The sequence below is a fragment of the Bufo gargarizans genome, chromosome 1 (genome assembly GCF_014858855.1).
Source record: "Bufo gargarizans isolate SCDJY-AF-19 chromosome 1, ASM1485885v1, whole genome shotgun sequence".
Lineage (NCBI taxonomy): Eukaryota > Metazoa > Chordata > Amphibia > Anura > Bufonidae > Bufo > Bufo gargarizans.
In genome coordinates, this window is record NC_058080.1 from 398719605 (window position 1) to 398741344 (window position 21740).

General features: G+C 42.6%; 1 protein-coding gene across 1 annotated transcript in view; it reads right to left on the bottom strand.

Moving 5' to 3' along the window:
- Positions 1 to 529: 529 nt before the first annotated feature.
- Positions 530 to 21740, bottom strand: part of FBXO10 (F-box protein 10) — a 74468-nt gene continuing 53257 nt past the window's right edge. The window contains exons 8-11 of the mRNA XM_044285845.1: positions 13968 to 14240; positions 6307 to 6617; positions 2983 to 3164; positions 530 to 1251 (exon numbers count right to left, since the gene is read on the bottom strand). Coding sequence (XP_044141780.1) covers positions 1074 to 1251; positions 2983 to 3164; positions 6307 to 6617; positions 13968 to 14240 — 944 coding nt within the window. The 3' untranslated portion in view covers positions 530 to 1073. The remainder of the gene's footprint in view (positions 1252 to 2982; positions 3165 to 6306; positions 6618 to 13967; positions 14241 to 21740) is intronic.

Below are 21740 nucleotides of genomic sequence, written 5' to 3' on the forward strand. Positions count from 1 at the left end.
CCTTATTATAGGCCAAAAGTAGCAGCACTTTTACAACCTCTTGCGGCAAGACCCAGTGTCTAATCAAACCACACCTGTTATCAATTACATATCTGCATGCCAATTTTCACAGCAATATGACATTTTTTTTTCTGGGTGCATTTTTTGTGTGTTAATGTGTATATATAGAGATGATATCTGTCACTCTAAGGCTGTATTCACACGTCCGCAATGTGTTTTGCGGATACACGGATCCGCAAAACACGGAAAGCGGCAATGTGCTTTCCGCATTTTGCGGACCGCACATTGCCGACATAATAGAATATGCCTGTTCTTGTCCGCAATTGCGGACAATAGGACATGTTCTATTTTTTTGCGGAAACGGAAGCACGGATGCGGAAGTGCGGATCCGCATATGTGGATGCGGACAGCACATTCTGTCCCCATAGAGAATGAATGGGTCCGCACCCTTTCCGCAAAATTGCGGAAAGGATGCAGACCCATTTTGCGGACGTGTGAATGGAGCCTAATCCTGCCTATGATGATAATGGCTACTGAAAAGTTACCTGTACAGAACAAGAAGAAAAACATTATATTAAACCTACTTGCCAGTGCGAAGATTGCACGATTTTAGGTTTGATTTTTTATTTATTTTTTTGTAATATAGATAGTGATATGGAAGAATTTTTTTAAAAAAGAACCACAAATAAAATGTTGAATATAAAAATGTGATTTAAATAGGTTTTTTCTTATGACACATTCCCTTTAACAGTAGTAAGAATGCTGCATCTGGAGAAAAGTCCTATTCTTGACCGTAAAACATACAAGAATAGGACATGTTCTAGCTTTTTGCTGGTCCGCGGAACAGACATGCGGACAGCACAGTGTGCTCTCCGCCTTGTTTGTGGCCCCATTGAGATGAATAGGGTCTGCATCCGATCCGCAAAAAACTCTGATCGAATGCAGACTGAAACTACGGCCGTGTGTATGAGGCCTAACACTTGTATAAAGTCCGTAACTCAAATAACCGATGAGATTGTAATGATGGACATGTTTTCAGGGGTCAATGAAGTAAACAAAGTATTGTGTTGAAGTCAAAGAATAGTACAGAAGATGCTGCCATTATTTTGACAGCGCCCTTCCACTCTTGCCGCAATCCTGGTTGTGACAGCAGCAACCCTTTGACTACTCTGAGTGCTGGAGACGACTCTTGTGCAACCTTCAATATATGGCCTTGCAGGTGGATTTTCTAGCTTCCATGTAACATCCGTCCTGCAAGAATAAAGTACTTTGTTACTGAAACACAATCATGCACAGATATTCACACAGGATATTATTTTGCATCCGGAAAACCTGCAGCAGATTTTGCAGTGGAGTTACACACAGACTTGTCATTTTGCTTCAGATTTCACCATTACAAAGGGTGAAATCTGTGGCATAAAGCCTTGTTCACATTTCCATTTCTGTGGAAAGTCCATCCGTGAAGAATCATTGTTTGGTTCGTGTGTCCGTTTTTTGCCCTCCATGTATCATCTGTATTCCACAGACACTGTTCAGCTGAAAATTCATTCCCAGATCATCTCTTACCAATGGTCCTCGAAACACTGACACAACAAGAATGCCATCCGTGTTGTGTCAGTGGTTAATCACAACCACTTCAATAGGCATGTTTGGTCTGCTTCACAGACCAAAATGGTGTATGTCTCTGAATTTTCCACTGACATGGGTCAATGGGTACGTGTGCTGTCCATGTTCTTTGGGATTCACTGACGTGTGAACGAGGCCTAAATGGACATGCTGTGGATTTCAAATCCACACGATGGGTCAACTGATGCTGCAGATTTTTCAACAGCTGGTCAGTGAGAGCTCTTAAGATTCCATCCACTTTGCTGGTACTGTAAAACACTGGATTTGCCATACACAAATCCACAATGTTTCAGTCCCAAGTGGACATGTCCTTAAAGGGAACCTGTCACCGGGATTTTGTGTATAGAGCTAAGGACATGGGTTGCTAGATGGCCGCTAGCACATCCGCAATACCCAGTCTCCATAGCTCTGTGTGCTTTTATTGTGTAAAAAAAACCAAAAAACGATTTGATACATATGCAAATTACCCCGAGATGTGTCCTGTACGTGAGAGGAGTCAGGGACAGGACTCATCCCAGGTTAATTTGCATATGTATCAAATAGTTTTTTTTACACAATAAAAGCACAAAGAGCTATGGGGACTGGGTATAGCAACCCATGTTCTCAACTCTATACACAAAATACCGGTGCCAGATTCCCTTTAAGGGATATTCCCATAATATATATATATATTTTGAAAAAGTAAGGTGCGCACCAGAACAGGAATGGCACGTTTGCTTGGGGTCTTAAAGATTTATTTCAGAGCACAGAAATATAAAACATTTTGTAACTCAGGCTTTTGTCAAGCTTTGTACCAAAACGTTGCTCATTTATGCTTTAGTGCTCTGAAATAAAGTTTTAACATCATGATTAAAGGGGTTCTCCGGGCATTTTCTATTGATGACCCATCATCAGGATAGGTCATCACTATCAGATCGGCAGGGGTCCGACACCCTGCATCCCCCCCCGCCGATCTGCTGTTTGAGGAGACGGCACGCACAGTGCGCACGTGCCATCTCTCTTCCTGTTCCATAGACATACAGCAGCGTGCAGGAAGGGAGACTGCACATGCACACTGCGCGCGCCGTCTCCTCAAACTGCTGGTCGGCGGGAGTCAGACCCCCGCCAATCTGATAATGATGACCTATCCTGAGGACAACCTCTTTAATGGGAGTCTGAACTCTATGACACCCATGTTCCCGATCAAAGGGTCACCTTAGCTTTTTCCTTGTTAGCAGTTGGCTATGAGCATTTGCTATGCAGGTTGAAATTGCTGTGTCTCCACCAATCCTCAAAATGAAGGAACTAAATTGCCGATCTCTGATGAGCCTTCACGTCTATAAAAAAAAAATGCTACACTAATACATTACCACTTACTTTTTCTTGTAAGTGAGTAGTTTATTATGCTGAACAATGCAGTCTTCATTGTTAGATAACTGTTGCAAGATGTTTTGTCCTGATTTTCCTTGAAATATGATGTTTTCCTGTACAAGGCTTTTGGTTTGATCAAGAAGAGCAATGCCATAGTCATGAAGAGACTGAATCCTATTTCTGGTCACCTAAATATAGAGTCAAACTGCATTAATAACTGGTCAAAACCTTTAGGATATGTTCACATGAGACCGAAATCTCAAGGGTTTTTGATATGGATTTTCTGCATGCAATACCGCAACAGAAAATCTGCACCATAACTGCTACATGTGAATATACCCTTTGGCATTGTAAAGCTACAAGAAATGATGAGCAAAGATTTATTATATAGGACATCTGCATGATGTGCAACTAAGACCACTTTCACATGGTCAGTATTTTGCATCAATATCTGTATGCGAGAACCAGTAGTGGAAGCTACAAGACAGAAAAAAAAGTTTAGGCCCCATTTACACGACTGTGTTTAGTCTGCGGACAGTAGACTGTGCTGTCCACATCTGTATGTCCGTTCCGTAGCCCCGCAAAGAAATAGAACATGAGTAGACATTGTTACAATGGATCTGCAAAAAAATGGATGCAACACTCACCCCAAAATACATACAGTCGTGTGAATGTACCCTTAATGGAAAGATTTGCACTTCTTCCATGTTCTTGACTCACTCCTGGTTTTGGCTTACCAATACTGATGAAACATACTGACCATGTGAAAGTGGCCTCAAGTTGATATCCATGTGTCTTCCTAGTCTAGCTGCAGTAGCTTGAATATACTATCCTGGATGGCACAAAACGTTAGACCAGAAAAAAAAAAATACTTCTAAAGCCTCATTCACACATCAGTGCTCTGGTCAGAGATTTCCATCAGTGAGCCAAAACCAGGATTGGAGCCTCCACAGACATAAGGTATAAGGGAAAGATCTGCACCTGTTCTGTGTTTAGAGCCGCACCTGGTTTTGACTCCTGATGGAAATAACTGACCGATCACTGACTGTGTGAATAAAGCCTAAATCGTAGAGTGGCATGCCTGAAGCATCTACACATTCCGCTCATTGCTAGATACCTGCCCAGAAGAACAGACTGTGCTCTGGCATTATGTGTGCACAGATACAAACACCTGTATTATAGGCTATGCTGCTAGGGAACAGTATCATCAACTGTGCTGAGGCAAAAGTATACTGACACATATCACCCAAACATATGCTAAAAACACATTAAAGGAAACCTATCAGATATTTCATATTTAACTGTGCATGTGCATTAACCTATCATTTCAATCATGTTCTTTACGATGGTGTCAATCAAGTTCTTGCATCCTCCAAGTCATATCTCAAGCAGGCGTACGATGTCTCCTGCAGGTCACCTGCGCAGTGAAGCCGGATGTACAGCTCCTAGCTTCAGCATGCGACAGACAAGGGACCAGTGCACTCCTGGTCCTCTGTTCATTCTGGATGCAGACAAACCTTCCAATTGCACACTGACCCCCTTGTCTTGTGCTGAAGTGAGGAGCTGTACACCCAGCTTCACTGCTCAAGTGCCCTGGAAGAAAAAGAGTGAGATGTGTGCGAGATATGGAGGAGAGACCAGGGAATGACGTTGCCACCGCACTGTATCGTCCATCAAGGGACAGGGGGCAGGATTAGGCTCCATTCACACGTCCGCAAATGGGTCCGCATTCGTTCCGCAATTTTGCTGAACGGGTGCGGACCAGTCATTTTCCATGGGGACGGAATGGATGCGGACAGCACACAGTGTGCTGTCAGCATCCGCATTTGCGGACCGCGGCCCCGATCTTCAGGTCCGCAGCTCCGCAAAAGATAGAACATGTCCTATTCTTGTCCGCAGCATTCTATAGGGGTGCTGGGCGGGTGTTTTGCGGATCCGCAACACACCACGGACGTGTGAATGGAGCCTTAGGGAGCTGTGACCATGACTTGGACGATGCAAGAGTCAGCCTCCGTTACTTGAAAGCTCTCACTAGCACACGGCAAGAGCGGCGAATAAAACTGATATTCTCTGCAAACATGAAGCACAAAACCAGAACAAGGGCTTGAAATGATAAGGTAATGTACATAGTTAAATATGGAATATCTTGATGACAAGTTCCCTTTTGCAGGGGTGGACAACCTGTGGTACTCCAGCTGTTGTGAAACTACAACTCCCAGCATGCAAACTTGCTCCACTCTTCTCAGAGCTCTCATAGAAATAAATGGAGCATGCTGGGAATTGTAGTTTCACAACAGCTGGAGTGCCGCAGGTCGCCCACCCCAGCTTTAGGGTATGTTCACACATGGCGGATACACTGTGGACTTGGCATCATGGATTTTCATGCACCAAATCCTCAGAGTTGCACAGAACCAGCAAAGTGGATAAGATTTTAAGAAATCTCATTCACAGGCTGTATAAAAAAAATGCTGTGTAAACGGACTGGAGATGCGGATTTGAAATCTGCAGCATGTATTAACATGTTTTGTTTTTGCTGTTATTTTCCACTGTATTTTCCATCACCTGTGGACATACCCTAGGGATGTCTTCACACGCAGCAGATTTTGTTGTAGAAATGTCCGCGACTGAAAATCTGTTAAGATTCGTCTGAATGCAGCTTGCAAAAATCCATACGGTTGGTGATGCAAATGAATGCAATTGATTTTCAGTCGCAGAAGTTTTCTGCATCACAATTTCACTTATTTGGAGGTGCCCGAAGCGGGCGGGGGAGAGTATTGGTCCATTCACACGTCCGTAGTGTATTGTGGATCCGCAATACACCCGGCCGGCACCCCCCCCCATAGAACTGCCTATTCTTGTCCGCAATTGTGGACAAGAATAGGACATACTCTATTTTCTTGCGGAGCTGGAAGATCGAGGCCGCACTCCGGAAATGCGGATGCGGAGAGCACATAGTGTGCTCTCCGAATCCATTCCATCCCCATAGAGAATGAATGGGTCCGCACCCGTTCTGCATAATTGCGGACCACACTTGCGGACGTGTGAATGGAGCCTTACAGTAAAGTCCACTGTGCTCGAGTCTGCATTGGAGTACTTTACACTAGTTTTATCAAATGTCATATGTTTGATAAATTTGCCGCATATACAAACAATACACTTTTGTCTAGAATTGCCACTCCAGTTGCCCTCTACTAGAGTGAGATTGTGACTTTTTTAAAAGTCAAAATGAACACAGCTAACCAAATATGTGAACGGTAAACAGAATGTGGAGACACCACAACGATGAGGGCAGGGGGATTTTACTTTTTTTTTGCTGGTCTCGCAGTGTACCTTCATGTCTGCAGTCTGTACGAGCTGTAAGCCACAACCTCGGTTTCCTATAATGTCATTCTCTATGATGGTCCCATCTCCCTTGGAGACAATGCCGTGACTTCTGTTGTCATAGATGCCATTTCCCCGTAACTCCACCCTGCAGCCTGTTTCCACATGAACACCGCTCAGTCTATTACAGGAGATGCTGTTATTGCCAACGCGGACAAGCTGGGTGCTTTGAAATACAGCCACTCCACTGTCATGGTTGGCATGTATGGCATTAGCTATGATATTCAGTGCTTCACTGCTCTTTATGTACATCCCAGCAGCTGCAACAAACACAAACTGTTAGCTAGAATTCAGGAAAACAACATAAATACATGTATTTTTCTCCAACTGATACAGTTATTAAAGGAGTTGTCTGGCAGTTAAAGAAAGAAAAAAAAAATCTCACTTATCCTCCATCACTCCAATTCGGATGCTTCCTGGGGTCCTACAGATCTCCCTATTTTCCTGGTCTCTCTCGACATGGAAAAATTACCATTCAGCCAATCACAGACCGAAGAGTGATTTCCAGGTTGAGAGGAACCAGAAGGTATAGATTGGAGTGGGACCCAGGAAATATCGGAATAAGTGGTTGGGGGAATAATTTTTAATTTTTTTTTTATGCCAGTCTATCTCCTTCCCCCTTTTATTTTTATACTGATAACCTATCATCAGTATCTGATTAGCAAAGGGGTCTGACACCTCGGAGTCCTGACGATCAGCTGTTTGATGAATCCAGTCAAAGCCTCTGCCTTCTCGCAGCATACCAAGCACAGCGCCGTATATTGTTAAGTGGCTGTGCTTGGTATTGCAGCTCAGCCCCATTCACGTGAATGGGACTGAACTGCTACTACGCCATGTGAACGATGAATGTGGCGTCACAGAAGCACTGACCTTTCCAAACAGCTGATCAGCGGGGGATCCAGAGTATAGGTCAGTGATGGCGAACCTTTAAGAGACCGAGTGCCCAAACTGCAACCCGCTTATTTATCGCAATGTGCCAACATGGCAATTTTTTTTTACTCGTTTTTTTAAAGTTTAACAATTAGGTATGCTACATAGACATTCATCCGAGAGCATATAATAAACAAGTGACTTGTTACATATCAAAGTAAAAATACAATTCATACTGGCTTATATATTTAGGTCTCACATTTACATGTACTGTTAGCAATAAAGACATGGTTTCAGGTTGTGAGAATTTCTCTATGAATATAATGTGTTCTATTACACGGACGTCCCAGTGGAATGCATATGGTTATTTGACAACGTCAATGAAGATGGACACCATTCTCCCCACACCTTCTGAAGTTTTTGTGGACACCCCCTATTTTAAAAACTATATTTTCAATAGAAATAATTTGAGTCACTAGGGACTTCCATTGTCCCAAAGTAGGTGGTCTGTCTGCCATCCATCTGATTACTATTGCTTTTCCAGCAAGAAACAGAGTCTCTCCCAGAAATATTATATTGTGATGTGACCATATCTCCTCATCCATTATCCCCAAAATACACATCCTAGGACACATTGGTACAGGAGTTGGGAACCATAGTTCAGAGAACCGCGGTGACCTCCCTCCAAATATACTGCAGGTAACTACACTCCCATATCATGTGCCAGAAATCTGCAGTTACTTGTGAACACCTGTGACATCTGTTATGTGGAATTCAACCCATTTTATGTAATCTGGTAGGAGTGAGGTAGCTTCTACGAAATATAAAGAGTTGTATTAACCTATTTATTGAGGGTCAGACTCTCGTGGGAGCCTCCACCAGTGCCTCTTGCCATTCTTCTGCTGTCAGTTGTGGTATAGAATTCCTCCACTTACTTTCAAGGACTAGCGGGTTCAGAGTCATTCGGTTACTCAGGGATGCGTGTATAGAACTGATATATTGCCCTTGGGGCCTTGAGTGTTTTATATCCCTAATAATGGGTATGTCAAAATAGCACGTCTGGTGTTCTGAAACTGTGCATGGAGGGCATGCCTCCCCAGCAGGTACCTGAAAAAGAGGGTACGTGGAATTCCGAAATTCTCTTGCAGTTGAGTGAATGAGCACAAAACACCCCCAACATACAAATCCCTCAAAGTAATTATTCCATGTTGCCTCCATATATCTGCCCCTTCATGTGCCATTAGATGTGAAAACATGGGGTTATCCAATAATAGTATAATATCTGAGATGTAATAGAAGGGTGCGTCTGGGGAATAAATGTATACTTTCCAACACTGGCCACAGTAGTTAAGTGCAAGTAATCCTGTAATTAGTATTCTGCATTGGGTAGTTCTGACTGTGATAGCCAGGTTGCCAAATATCTAAATTGGCCTGCTAAAAAATACAAAAAGAAGTCGGGAGAGCCGCGCCTCCCTACGGTCTTGTTCCCTGTAGTGTGCTCATAGCAAGTTTGCATCTAGAAGTGTAGTACCATATACTTTCAAAAGAAAAACAACATATAACATAACAGATAACCAAACCCGAATGTGCTGAATACAAGGTACGCCATCTTGCTTCGTGGTCGGGGACCTGCATGGTGTAACAAATTGCAGTACTCATGCAGGTAGTTGCCCGGTCTCCCGTTGCTTTTATATGTGGCAATCAACAATTACAATGGACATAATAATAGGCAATAATAACCTACTGAAGTTAACTAGGGGTTATTATACCAGACAGACATGTTCAGAAACAAAGTACGATATCAGCGGTCCTAGATGTGAACCTTAAAGATTAGCCGACCAGCCCCGTTTCAGATGTATCCCCCTTGAGATGCAATAAACAGAAGAAACCTCAGAGTCCCGATGATCTTTATTTAGGCGGTGCATGACCCGGTCTCCTGGACACCCACTCTTCTGCTTCTTTTGGTTCTGTAAAAAAGATTGATTTCCTGCCATCAACCACACGAAGGCGCGCAGGGTATGCCATTTAGTATAAAGTCAGTTCTCTTAAGCGCCTTTTTACAGATGTGAAGGTAGCACGTTTCTTTTGAAGCTCTGCTGAGAAATCAGGAAACAGCTATATATTCTCGCTTTCATATGTTTGTTCCTTGCCTGGCTGAGTATAAGATCCCTGTCCCTCCAATTCAGCACTCGCGCCAAGAGAGGTCTAGGTGGAGCAACCAGTGGTGGAGGCCGGGCAGGTACATGGTGGGCTCTCTCCACAGTATAAGCGGCATCAGGGAATGTGGATTTAATCCAGTGCTCAATAAATGTAGCTGGGTCCGACCGAGCCTTTTGCCCTCTCCGGCATTTTTTTCTTATGGCTTGTCACACTTCTGTTTCCATAGATTAACTGAGCTCTCCATATCTTGTACCCTTACTGTCAGGGGCCATGTGAGATCTTCCAGGGCAGAGACTCTGTCCTCAGTATGGCGAACTCGCTCCCTCAATTGTTGCCTCAGCAAGCCCAGGTCCACTCACCTCGTCTATCTTGCTGGTAAGTGAGGTTTGACATGATGATATGGCGGACATTAGCTGATCATGGGCAGCCTTTAAAGTGAATTCAGGCTCTTCTGAGCTCTCAGCCTCAGTAGGTTGTGCTGTATGACCACAAGTAGCCGCAGCTCGTGAACCAGAAGATTGGGATGAAGGATAAAAATCATCTCATAAAAACATACTGTAGCATATTTGGTATTGGCACTTTGTTTTTGGGTCGTGTTCACTGATCCCTCACAAATATTATTTATCTACTTTTCTTCTTTGGCCATCCATGAATTGCTTGACAGTCCAGCACTTACAATAGGATGGCTGTAACAGCAATTGCATACAAAATTTGATACTGCTAGTCACATGACGATAGTGCTCTAGTGTTGACTTAAAGGGGTGTATCCGATCCTTGCCCCAGGGTCTTTTTTTTTAATTTTTTTTAACCAGCCTTACCACTCCTCTACCATGATCACATCACAAACCAGCAACTTAAAGGGAACCTGTCATGTGGATATTTGATTATAATCTAACTAATTATATACAATCATTAACTGCTAAAAAGTGCCTTAGATGTATTCACTTACTGGTGTGACAGATGGTTACCTCATAATATACACACAAAGATGCCACATGCCGAATGGAAGCGCTTCATTAGTACTGCGTTTAAGACAGCCCTGATTGCCGCGGCCCGGCAAACAATCTTCCAGGGCCCAGTCCTGGACCGCGGCCCAGCAGTTGGGGACCGCTGATGTAGACAACTGAGGGTATTTACCCATGATGACCAATCAAGAGGTGGCACTGATGCAGTCATCTGATTGCCAGTAAAATTACAGAATGACACAGGTGCTTAACGTGAGTGCACCAAGTATTGTCACACAGGCAAAAATAAAAATATTTAGCTGGAAAACCTCTTGAATGTTACAGGACAGGACAGGACCTGACGACTGAACTGCATCTTAGAAACGTGCCCTCTAGTTGCTGTGTTTGCAGATATATACTCTTTCTTTTCGTACTGTTCTTTCTGAACATTTTGCCTGGTGACCCCCCACTGACCCTAAAACTGAGGATACAGGTCTCCCATTCTGAGTAAAGAGACTGTTGTTCATGCCTGGCCACTCTCCACGCCCCTCTATCACACGGGCATCACGGATTGGCTCCGGATGCGTTGCGCGTGCATTGTGATTGCGTTACGATGTTCAGTTTTTCTGTGCAATGCGTTTTGCATGCGCGTGAAAAATACTGAATGTGGTACCCAGACCCGAACTTCTTAACTGAAGTTCGGGTTTGGGTTAGGTGTTCTATTTATTTTATCATTTTCCCTTATACACTACGTGCAGAATTATTAGGCAAATGAGTATTTTGACCACATCATCCTCTTTATGCATGTTGTCTTACTCCAAGCTGTATAGGCTCGAAAGCCTACTACCAATTAAGCATATTAGGTGATGTGCATCTCTGTAATGAGAAGGGGTGTGGTCTAATGACATCAACACCCTATATCAGGTGTGCATAATTATTAGGCAACTTCCTTTCCTTTGGCAAAATGGGTCAAAAGAAGGACTTGACAGGCTCAGAAAAGTCAAAAATAGTGAGATATCTTGCAGAGGGATGCAGCACTCTTAAAATTGCAAAGCTTCTGAAGCGTGATCATCGAACAATCAAGCGTTTCATTCAAAATAGTCAACAGGGTCGCAAGAAGCGTGTGGAAAAACCAAGGCGCAAAATAACTGCCCATGAACTGAGAAAAGTCAAGCGTGCAGCTGCCAAGATGCCACTTGCCACCAGTTTGGCCATATTTCAGAGCTGCAACATCACTGGAGTGCCCAAAAGCACAAGGTGTGCAATACTCAGAGACATGGCCAAGGTAAGAAAGGCTGAAAGACGACCACCACTGAACAAGACACACAAGCTGAAACGTCAAGACTGGGCCAAGAAATATCTCAAGACTGATTTTTCTAAGGTTTTATGGACTGATGAAATGAGAGTGAGTTGATGGGCCAGATGGCTGGATTGGTAAAGGGCAGAGAGCTCCAGTCCGACTCAGACGCCAGCAAGGTGGAGGTGGAGTACTGGTTTGGGCTGGTATCATCAAAGATGAGCTTGTGGGGCCTTTTTGGGTTGAGGATGGAGTCAAGCTCAACTCCCAGTCCTACTGCCAGTTTCTGGAAGACACCTTCTTCAAGCAGTGGTACAGGAAGAAGTCTGCAAGGTAAGAAAAACATGATTTTCATGCAGGACAATGCTCCATCACACGCGTCCAAGTACTCCACAACGTGGCTGGCAAGAAAGGGTATAAAATAAGAAAATCTAATGACATGGCCTCCTTGTTCACCTGATCTGAACCCCATTGAGAACCTGTGGTCCATCATCAAATGTGAGATTTACAAGGAGGGAAAACAGTCCACCTCTCTGAACAGTGTCTGGGAGGCTGTGGTTGCTGCTGCACGCAATGTTGATGGTGAACAGATCAAAACACTGACAGAATCCATGGATGGCAGGCTTTTGAGTGTCCTTGCAAAGAAAGGTGGCTATATTGGTCACTGATTTGTTTTTGTTTTGTTTTTGAATGTCAGAAATGTATATTTGTGAATGTTGAGATGTTATATTGGTTTCACTGGTAAAAATAAATAATTGAAATGGGTATATATTTGTTTTTTGTTAAGTTGCCTAATAATTATGCACAGTAATAGTCACCTGCACACACAGATATCCCCCTAAAATAGCTAAAACTAAAAACAAACTAAAAACTGCTTCCAAAAATATTCAGCTTTGATATTAATGAGTTTTTTGGGTTCATTGAGAACATGGTTGTTGTTCAATAATAAAATTAATCCTCAAAAATACAACTTGCCTAATAATTCTGCACTCCCTGTAACATGGTTATAAGGGAAAATAATAGCATTCTTAATAATACAGAATGCTTACTAAAATGTGGATTGAGGGATTATAAAATAGAAAAAATTAACTCACCTCATTCACTTGATTGCGCAGCCAGCATCGTCTTCTTGCTTCTTCTTTCAGGACCTGCAAAAGGACCTTTGATGACGTAATCGCACTCACCACGTGGTGAGCGTGGTAACGTCAGTGCAGGTCCTGCTAAATGATGAAGATCCTTCTTTCTTCACTTAGCAGGACCTGCACTGACGTTACCACATGGTGAGCGCGATAACGTCCTTTTGCAGGTCCTAAAAGAAGAACGATGCCGGCTGCGCGATCAAGTGGATGAGGTGAGTAAATTATTTTATTTTTTTAATCCCTCAATCCACATTTTAGTAAGCATTCTGTATTAAGAATGCTATTATTTTCCCTTATAACCATGTTATAAGGGAAAATAATACAGTGAATATACTTTAATGGGGTCCGGGGTTGCTCATCCCTATCACCTCCTAGCAACCATGCATGAAAATCACACAGCATTCGGACTTGCTAGCGGATGCTTGCGATTTTAACGCAGACCCATTCATTTCTATGGGGCCTGCGTTGCGTGAAATATAGAACATGCTGCAATTTCCACACAACGCACAAGTGATGAGTGAAAATCACTGTTCATCTGCACAGCCCCACTGAAGTGAATGGGTCCGGATTCAGTGGGGGTCCAATGCGTTCACCTCACGCATTGCACCCTCACGGAATTCTCGCTCGTGTGAAAGGGGCCTAAGAGATACAGAAACATGTCAGTGTGTCCACTTGGCTGTTTCTTCATCTCCCATAGACTTTAAAGGTATTCCCATTTCAGCCATTCATATATGGAAGCCATGGAAACAAAGGGCTACATTGTTTCTGTAATGCTCTTTCCATGGGAATAACAAAAGCAGTGTAGCACATCATGCTTGGTTATTTCTGTAACTTTGGCCGTGAAGGACCAGGATCTGTAGGGTCCTAGAGATGGAGCTCTCCGTGATCAATTATTTATTACGTATGTACCATAAAGGCTATATTCCTTCTAATAACCATAATATACATCAATCTCTGCCAGTTGTGACACTGTCACGATCGGTTCCATGGACCAAAAAATTTAATAAAAAGACAAAAAAAAAAAAAGACAAGAAACCTAGTATGGCAGCACCCTAAGGCTCTCTGAGATCATCAAGTCTGACGCCATACTGGATATGAGAAGCATATGCTTGTATAATTTGCCTTTTGCTCACTATTCCATGCAATTAATTATATAGAATTGAAGAACCAATAAATTTACCCTGCGCTTTCCCACCTTACCTCCATTGTGGTTAATACTGTTGGATTCGATAAGCGCTACATTTATTGGCCTCCGAGATGAGAAGCGATCATCCTCACTATCTAAATCATTTTCCCAACTGGCTGCTTCTCCTTCGTCATTAAAATGTTCATTTCCTGCCTGGTTAAGATAATCACAGGCGTCATCCTTCCGACAGAAAACAGCTACTCCATAGATACTGTTGTGACCGATCTGGTTGCTAGTGATATGAGGAAGGCTTGATGACATGATCCAGACTCCACAGCCTTTATTACCTAGAAAAGGTTAAAAACAAACATGTAAACAAGCTTTCTAATCAACAACAACAAAAGCGATCAACTGCACAACTGGCATAGACAAAGATCATAAGCATAAAAAAAAAAATTTGCATTTGAACGGGCCAATTTGCAATATCACAGATTAGATTGGAGCCGTTTTGTGGGGGGGGGTGGGGGGGATAGACAATTCTTTAAAGCCAGGTTCACACAAGGTGATAGTGGTGTGTTTTGTTGTGATTAATTGAAGGGCATCTGTCAACAGATTTGTACCTATGACACTGGCTGACCTGTTACATGTGCACTTGGCAGCTGAAGACATCTGCGTTGGTCCCATGTTCATATGTCCCTGCATTACTGAGAAAAATGGGGTTTTCATATATGCAAATGAGCCTCTAGGAACATTGCCATTACTCCTAGAGTGTCAGCTCTCTCTGCAACTGCTGTGGTCTCTCCACTTTGACAGGGCCAGGCATTGTAACGCGATCACGTCTGGCCCTGTCAAAGTGCAGAGGGCATGGCAGTTCCAGAGAGAGCTGAGCTTCTAGGTGTAATAGCAATGCCCCGTTGCTCCTAGAGGCTCATTTGCATTTATTACATCTTCATTTTACATACAGACACATATGAACATGGGACCAACACAGATGTCTTCATCTGCCAAGTGCACATGTAACAGGTCAGCTAGTGCCATAGGTACAAATCTGCTGACAGATGTCCTTTAACCTCTTCGCCACTTTAAAGATGGTGTCCGCTCGCAAGTGCAGTGGCTGCCATAGCCGTAGTCGCCCTACAGCTGATCACATACATTAAACCCCTCAGATGCTGTGGTCAAATGTGACCACGGCATCTGAGCAGTCCAGAAGAGAGAGCTGCACGCTCCCTCATCCAAAAGCAATCCCCAGCTGAGATCGGGGAACCTATAACAGTATACTAATAGCCAGAAGCCTCAAGCAGGCTTTGGTAGTTATTACTAGAATATACCAATACAGGCCAGCAGGTGGCAGCACTATATTGCCAATTGCCACAGTGACTTTAAAAACTAAACAAAAAAACGTCAAATCACCGGCCCCCTTTCCACAAACTCAAAATATATAACCAATAAAAAATAAATAAACATCATGGGCATCGGTGCATGCAAAAACGCCCATACTATTAAAATATAACAATATATATTTTTTAATCACTTAAGTTTTATTAATAATTGTCAATGTACAACATAACAGACGAGATACATATGACATTAATGACTTAGTATAATCCACGCAGGGATCTATGCCATAGTAGACTTAAGTAAATCGACAATGAATACATTAAGTAAATAACCAAATGACAATAACATTTTAGAAAAACTCGGCAGACTTTGGCTTAATGATGTAGTATTTTACATAAACCAAGTAGTGTAGCACAGCATGTTTGCACGATCCAGGTGGGTAATTATAATCTTCTATCTAAAGATGGTTGAGAACTTGAAAACGGAATCCATAGTTCCCATTTTGGGGCCACTTTATTCCAAGAGTGTGTTCTAATAGCATATAGTTTCTCTAGATCATAAGCTGCTCTGATTGTAGACATTAATTCCTGTAATGTCAGAGGTGCACTGGATTTCCAAGTTTTTGCAATCATAGCTCTAGCTGCTAATATTAATTGACCGTATACTAGTCTCATGTGTGGAGGGAGGTCATCCAGACCTTTGAAACATAAGGCTAAAGGTGGCGATAAAGGGATCTCTACCCCAGTGATTAAAATATAACAATATTTATCCCATATGGAGAATGACATAAAAAACAACTACTAATTCGCTGTAACAATTTTAGTCACTTCACCCCATCAAAAAAAAATTTTATAAAAAAGGGATAAAAAAAAAAAAAGGTCACACACTTCAAAATGGTATCACTGAAAAGTACACATCCCCCTGCAAAAAAATGTCTAAGGACACATAACTACAAAAATGTTATAGGGGTTAGAATGTGGCGATGTAAAGAAAAATTATATAATTTTAAAAGGTTTTCATTTTTTCTTTCAGTATTAAAATGCATGAAAAATGACAACTGTTGTATCATTGTAATCGTACTGACCTGGAGAATGAAAGTAACAGGTCAATTTTACCACATGGGGAATTCTTTAAATCCCCACATAAAACTTTTTTTTCCCCAATTCCACCCCATTTGGAATTTCTTTCCAGCTCCCCACTAAATCACATGCAATATAAAATAGTGCCATTAGAAAGTAAACCCTGTACAGCAAACCGCAAGCCCTCATAAGGCTATGCAAATGGAAAAATAGTTATGGCACTGGGAAGGCAGGAAGTGAAAAACGAACACACGGAAAATTGCAAGGTTCTCTAAGGGTTAAAGTTATGATGGCATATTTTTTCTTTGCGTTCTCTACTTTCTGTTCAGCCTGCTACCTAACAGCATGTAGAGGAGGAGATCAGTGACAACACCAGATCTCCTTATGTGTGTGTGACTTTGGTCCCTAAACTGGCCATTAGTTCTAGATGGAGAAGGCAGGGATAAAAGATGCAGAGATAATCTATACATAAGATGCCATGGCGTGTAATAGATGCTCCACAATACGTTGTCTTCCCTGCTTCCGCCTCATGTGTTACTATGTTACAACGGTAATCTAGTAGATTATCAGGGCTGCCAAGATAGCAATTTTTAGGCTCATAATGTCTAAAAGCTGAGTGCCATTTTCTTCAAGCACCCTTGCCTTACTTGTAGCCACTAGAAACCTGCTCTCCTGCTCTTTTTGCATTACTTCACGGTTCCTAAATTGCACTCTTTAAGGTACTTGTATTCTGGTAATAGGAGGTCTGGAAATATGGTGGCTGAACAATCTTACCATGTTCTTCCAAACAACTGCCTCTCCACTAGATGAAACTGAACATTGTGTTTCCGCAGACACCAAATACACTGAGCGTGGGCTCTGTTCTGATCCTCCAGGAAATTCACAGCATGTGATGTTTCTTCATCTGCTACAATTAGTGTGACAGAAGACAGCATAATGTAATCACTGTCTAGACAAAATGTATCTGGCTGAGAGGAACGCCTTGACGTTCATTATTCTTCTCCTTTCAGTATCAACGCCGGTCACAAATAGTGATGGACCAACATCTACCAGGGCGGTTCGCGAACGCGATCAAATGTGGGTCCCATTTATTTTAATGGCAGGCGAACCTAAAAAATCTTCAGCTCATGTTTGCAGCCAAGAAATAATTACTAGAACTGCACAAATAGTCCCACAACATGGACAGTGACATACCAAATGTATTATTCAAATTTGCGATCTCCATTTATTACTTTTTTCAATGCAAAATATCGGCAATATAATTTTCGCGTACACGCATGCGCAAATGCACTATAAAAGAAAGTATATTGATATATAAACACCCCGCTTTAATCAGTTTTTTGGGGACGACGACTGGTATATCATACCAGTAGAAATTATTTGTTCCAATAATGCTTGTCCCTCTATATACCTGCAGTATCGCAGCAGAACCGCACACAACTGCCACACAATGCAAATGCACTATAATATACATTCTAACATAGAAAGTATATTATAACATTGTACAAGGAAAGCAATCCATTAGAATATACATAAAGATAAAACGTAACCTTTAATAAATGTTACTATGAGGGTCCATTTACACGTCCGTAAGTGTTTTGCGAATCCGCAAAACACGGACACCGGCAATGTGCATTCCACAATTTGCGGACCGCACATCGCAGGCACTATAATAGAAAATGCCTAATCTGGTCTGCAATTGCGGACAAGAATAGGACATGTTCTACGTTTTTGCGGCCCCATTGAAAATAAATTGGTCTGCACCCATTTTGCGGACGTGTGAATGGAAAAGATATCCTCAAAATTAAAATAATTTAAATTATTAAAGTTTAGGTGGTAGGCAATAACAAGTGCTCGGCGGCACCAAATCAGAAACCATATGTCCTACCACAATCCGGGGGGTTCCAGTGCACATCCATGAATCCCGGAGGGAAAGCAAAAACCATCTATCCCTGGGCTAGATGATGATGTGGTATTGAAGGACAGGGTGGGCAAAGAACTGTCCCTGATATTGCCCTACAGGGGGGGTGCTATTCTGTCCCTGATAGCCTAACCCCAGACCACCCGCCCTGATAAGAGCGACCCAGTCCGGAACCTTACCCTATATAAAAATGGCCCTAGTAAGCCCCGAGCCCCCTGGACTTCCAGGTGATCACTATATACAGTGCTGCCCATAATTATTCATACCCCTGGCAAATTTTTACTTAACGTTACTTTTATTCAACCAGCAATTTTTTGACGGGAAATGACATAGGTGTCTCCCAAAAGATAATAAGACTATGTACAAGAGGCATTATTGTAGAAAAAAAACATTTCTCAACTTTTATTTACATTTGAGAAAAAAATACAAGATGTTCTGCACTGTGCAAAATCTCAAAAATAAATAGGTCCACAATTCCATTCTGCAAAATGCGGAACGAAATTGCGGACGTGTGAATGGGGCCTAACGGACACCACTGAGCGAACATTTGCTCTCGATTACTGCTCTATGTAAACATATACGCTGATCAGCCAACAAACAAGCAAAAATATTTTCTTGGCTGATTGCATCTTACAGACCTTATGATTAGGGATGAGCGAATTGACTTCGGATAAAACATCCAAAGTCGATTCGCATAAAATTTTGTTCCAATACTGAACGGAGCCCCACAAGGTGGTGGCTGGAGGACTCCGGTCCAACCACCACCAAGCCGGCTCCCTATAGAAGTGAATGGGAGCGTACCGAGCATACGCTGCCCCTGTTCCCATTCATTTCTATGGGGCCGACGGAAATAACTGAGCCAGCGCTCGGCAATTTTTGCTGGCCCCATATAAAATTAATGGAGGGCGGCTGAGCATGCGCAGTGCGCCCTCCTTCACTGGCGGGGCTACATTTTCGATATAGGTGCAGGACACAGCACCTGTAAGACAATGGGGGCATCTCCTAGCGATATGCCCCCATTGTCCATGATGAGACAACCCCTTTAATTAATGTAAGGAGCATCAGGTACTTAGATGCCTCTTAATAAATTAGCTGCATCTCTGACAGTCCATGTGCCAGAAACTGAAGCCGCTAGGTGGCGTAGACTTCAGACGTAAATTGTAGTAAATCCAGCGGGGCCACAAAGCCCCACCTCTCCTGTTAAGACACACTCCTTTTCGCTCCACTTTATAAAAGTGTCAAGAAGATCACAAAATTGCAAAGTATGGCACAAATATGACATGCGTCATAATTTGCTACTTTTCACTTTGGTCAAATTTGGCCGGCTCGCCAATTTTAAAAGTGGAATAAACAGTAGGTCAGAATTTTAAATTAGAACAACTTTATGTCTCATTTACGATGTGCATCTTTTTAAAAAGCCATGAAAAAAATCTAAAATGTTCTCCATGCCAGGCAACCCCCTGGTGTACTTTTACTGACATAGGCATGTACCACATTGTACTTGTGCCAAATATATTCTTACTGTGCACCATTTCATAAATTTGGTGCAACCTCACAAAGACAAACTTAAAACTGACACATAAACCACCGCAAACGATAAATTCCCTCCTTAAAGGGGTATTCCCATCACATACAATGGGGGCATATTGCTAGGATATTCCCCCATTGTCTACAAGGAGAACAGAGCGGGCAGAGCTGTGGTTTCCCGGGGTCTGTCCACCACCGAGCGCTGCTTTCATTAATTTCTATGGGGCAGACGGAAATTTTCGCAGCCCCATAGAAATGAATGGAGGGCGGCTGCGCATGCGCAGTGAGCCCTCCGTTCATTTCCCTGCTCTGTTCTCGTTGTAGGTGCGGGTCCCAGAGGTGGGGGCATATCGCATTGTCTGAGATGGCAAAACCGCTTTAATGGGTTTATTAAAGGGGTTCTCCAGTATAATGAAATTTTTTATTTTCCCAGAGTACTCCAAACACTGCATATTTTACCCCATATACGTGTTTTTCATGTTGGCACTTTCCATTCCTCTTTTTTCTGCATAAATTTCATCTGGACAGGATGTTTACCTGCAGAAAACATTTTTAGCAGCTTTCTCCACACTCAACATGCTTTGTTCTGTAATGTTTCAAAGGGCTTGTTCTGTAATAGTTCACAGGGCTTGTTCTGTAATAGTTTACAGGGCTCGTTCTGGCTGCCACATTCTCCTCTCTGCAGTTGTTACACCACTATACCTCCCCACTCCATGTTATTAGCAGAGCAAGCCCTGGGAAACATTACATTTAAAGGGGTTGTCCAGCTTTTTTAAGTGATACCTACCCTCAGGACGGGTCATCACTGGCTGATGGGGATCCAACATCGTGCTCCTCCACTGTCGTGTGCAGCTCCAGTGTCAGAAGTTGGTGCCGGAGCTACAGAGCACCTTTGTAGCAGACAGCACTCATCAGAGCATCACAGCTCTGATTGACTTCAATGGGAGCAGCACTGCTGTCCACTACAGTGTTGACCTGCAGTGTCGTTCAAAAGCCAGAGCTACACAGAACAGGTGATCAGGAGGGTGCAGGGTTCGGATGGGCCATTGATGGCGGATCCTGAGGATAGGCCATCACTTAAAGGTTGACAACCCCTTTAAGTTCAGTTGGTTTAGTTTAGATTTGGATTGGGCTGAAGAATGTCAGGAGCATGTTCAGAGAGTTGTGATTAACGATTCCCAGATTCAGTCCTGGGCTTGCTATTATTTTAAGGGGGTTTCCAGGATTTTCATATTGATGGCCTATCCTTAATAGGTCCAACTCCCAGCACTGCTGTCGATCAGCTGTTTGAGGAAGCTTACCAAGCACAGCGCCATCCATTAGATAGCGGCATTTATTGTATTAATGTAATGTAATTTTGTTGTTTAAACAAGTTAAGCCAGTAAAGATGTTGGCACGGTTTCTATTTCTGCAGAGATATCAAGCTGTGTGGTAGAATGCAGTCTATGTAAGATGTTCATAAATGACAAGCTGTGTATACATTAGCACGACTGCCAATCATCACGAAACAAACAAGAACACCAAGCACCAACCAAAAGCAGGCATGTATCACCGACTGCACCTCTTAAAATGAACAATTGTCTTTATTGCAAAATAAGCATCAAAAGCAAACAAAAAACATCTAAAAACAGAAGTATAACATCCACTTCCTGTCCCTGGTTGGGTTAAGTACCCCACATTCATTAGAAACAATATAAAACACCTTAAGGAAATACCAATGTCACAAACACTGCATACAAAAGTAATATAAATCAGTGTATTTATTTTCTGATGCCCCCTGGAAGAAGTGTTAGGGCGAAACGCGCGTCGGGGTAACGGTGGTGGTCCTGTGACACTGCGGTCTGTATTTATTTGAATTGCTTTCTTTGCTGTGGGTTATCTCCTTGACTTATGGAAGACTTTCATATACCTGCCATCTAATTATTGCATGGGTTGTTCATATATACAGGACTGACTTTTATCTTCCTGTTTTCTTAGTGGTG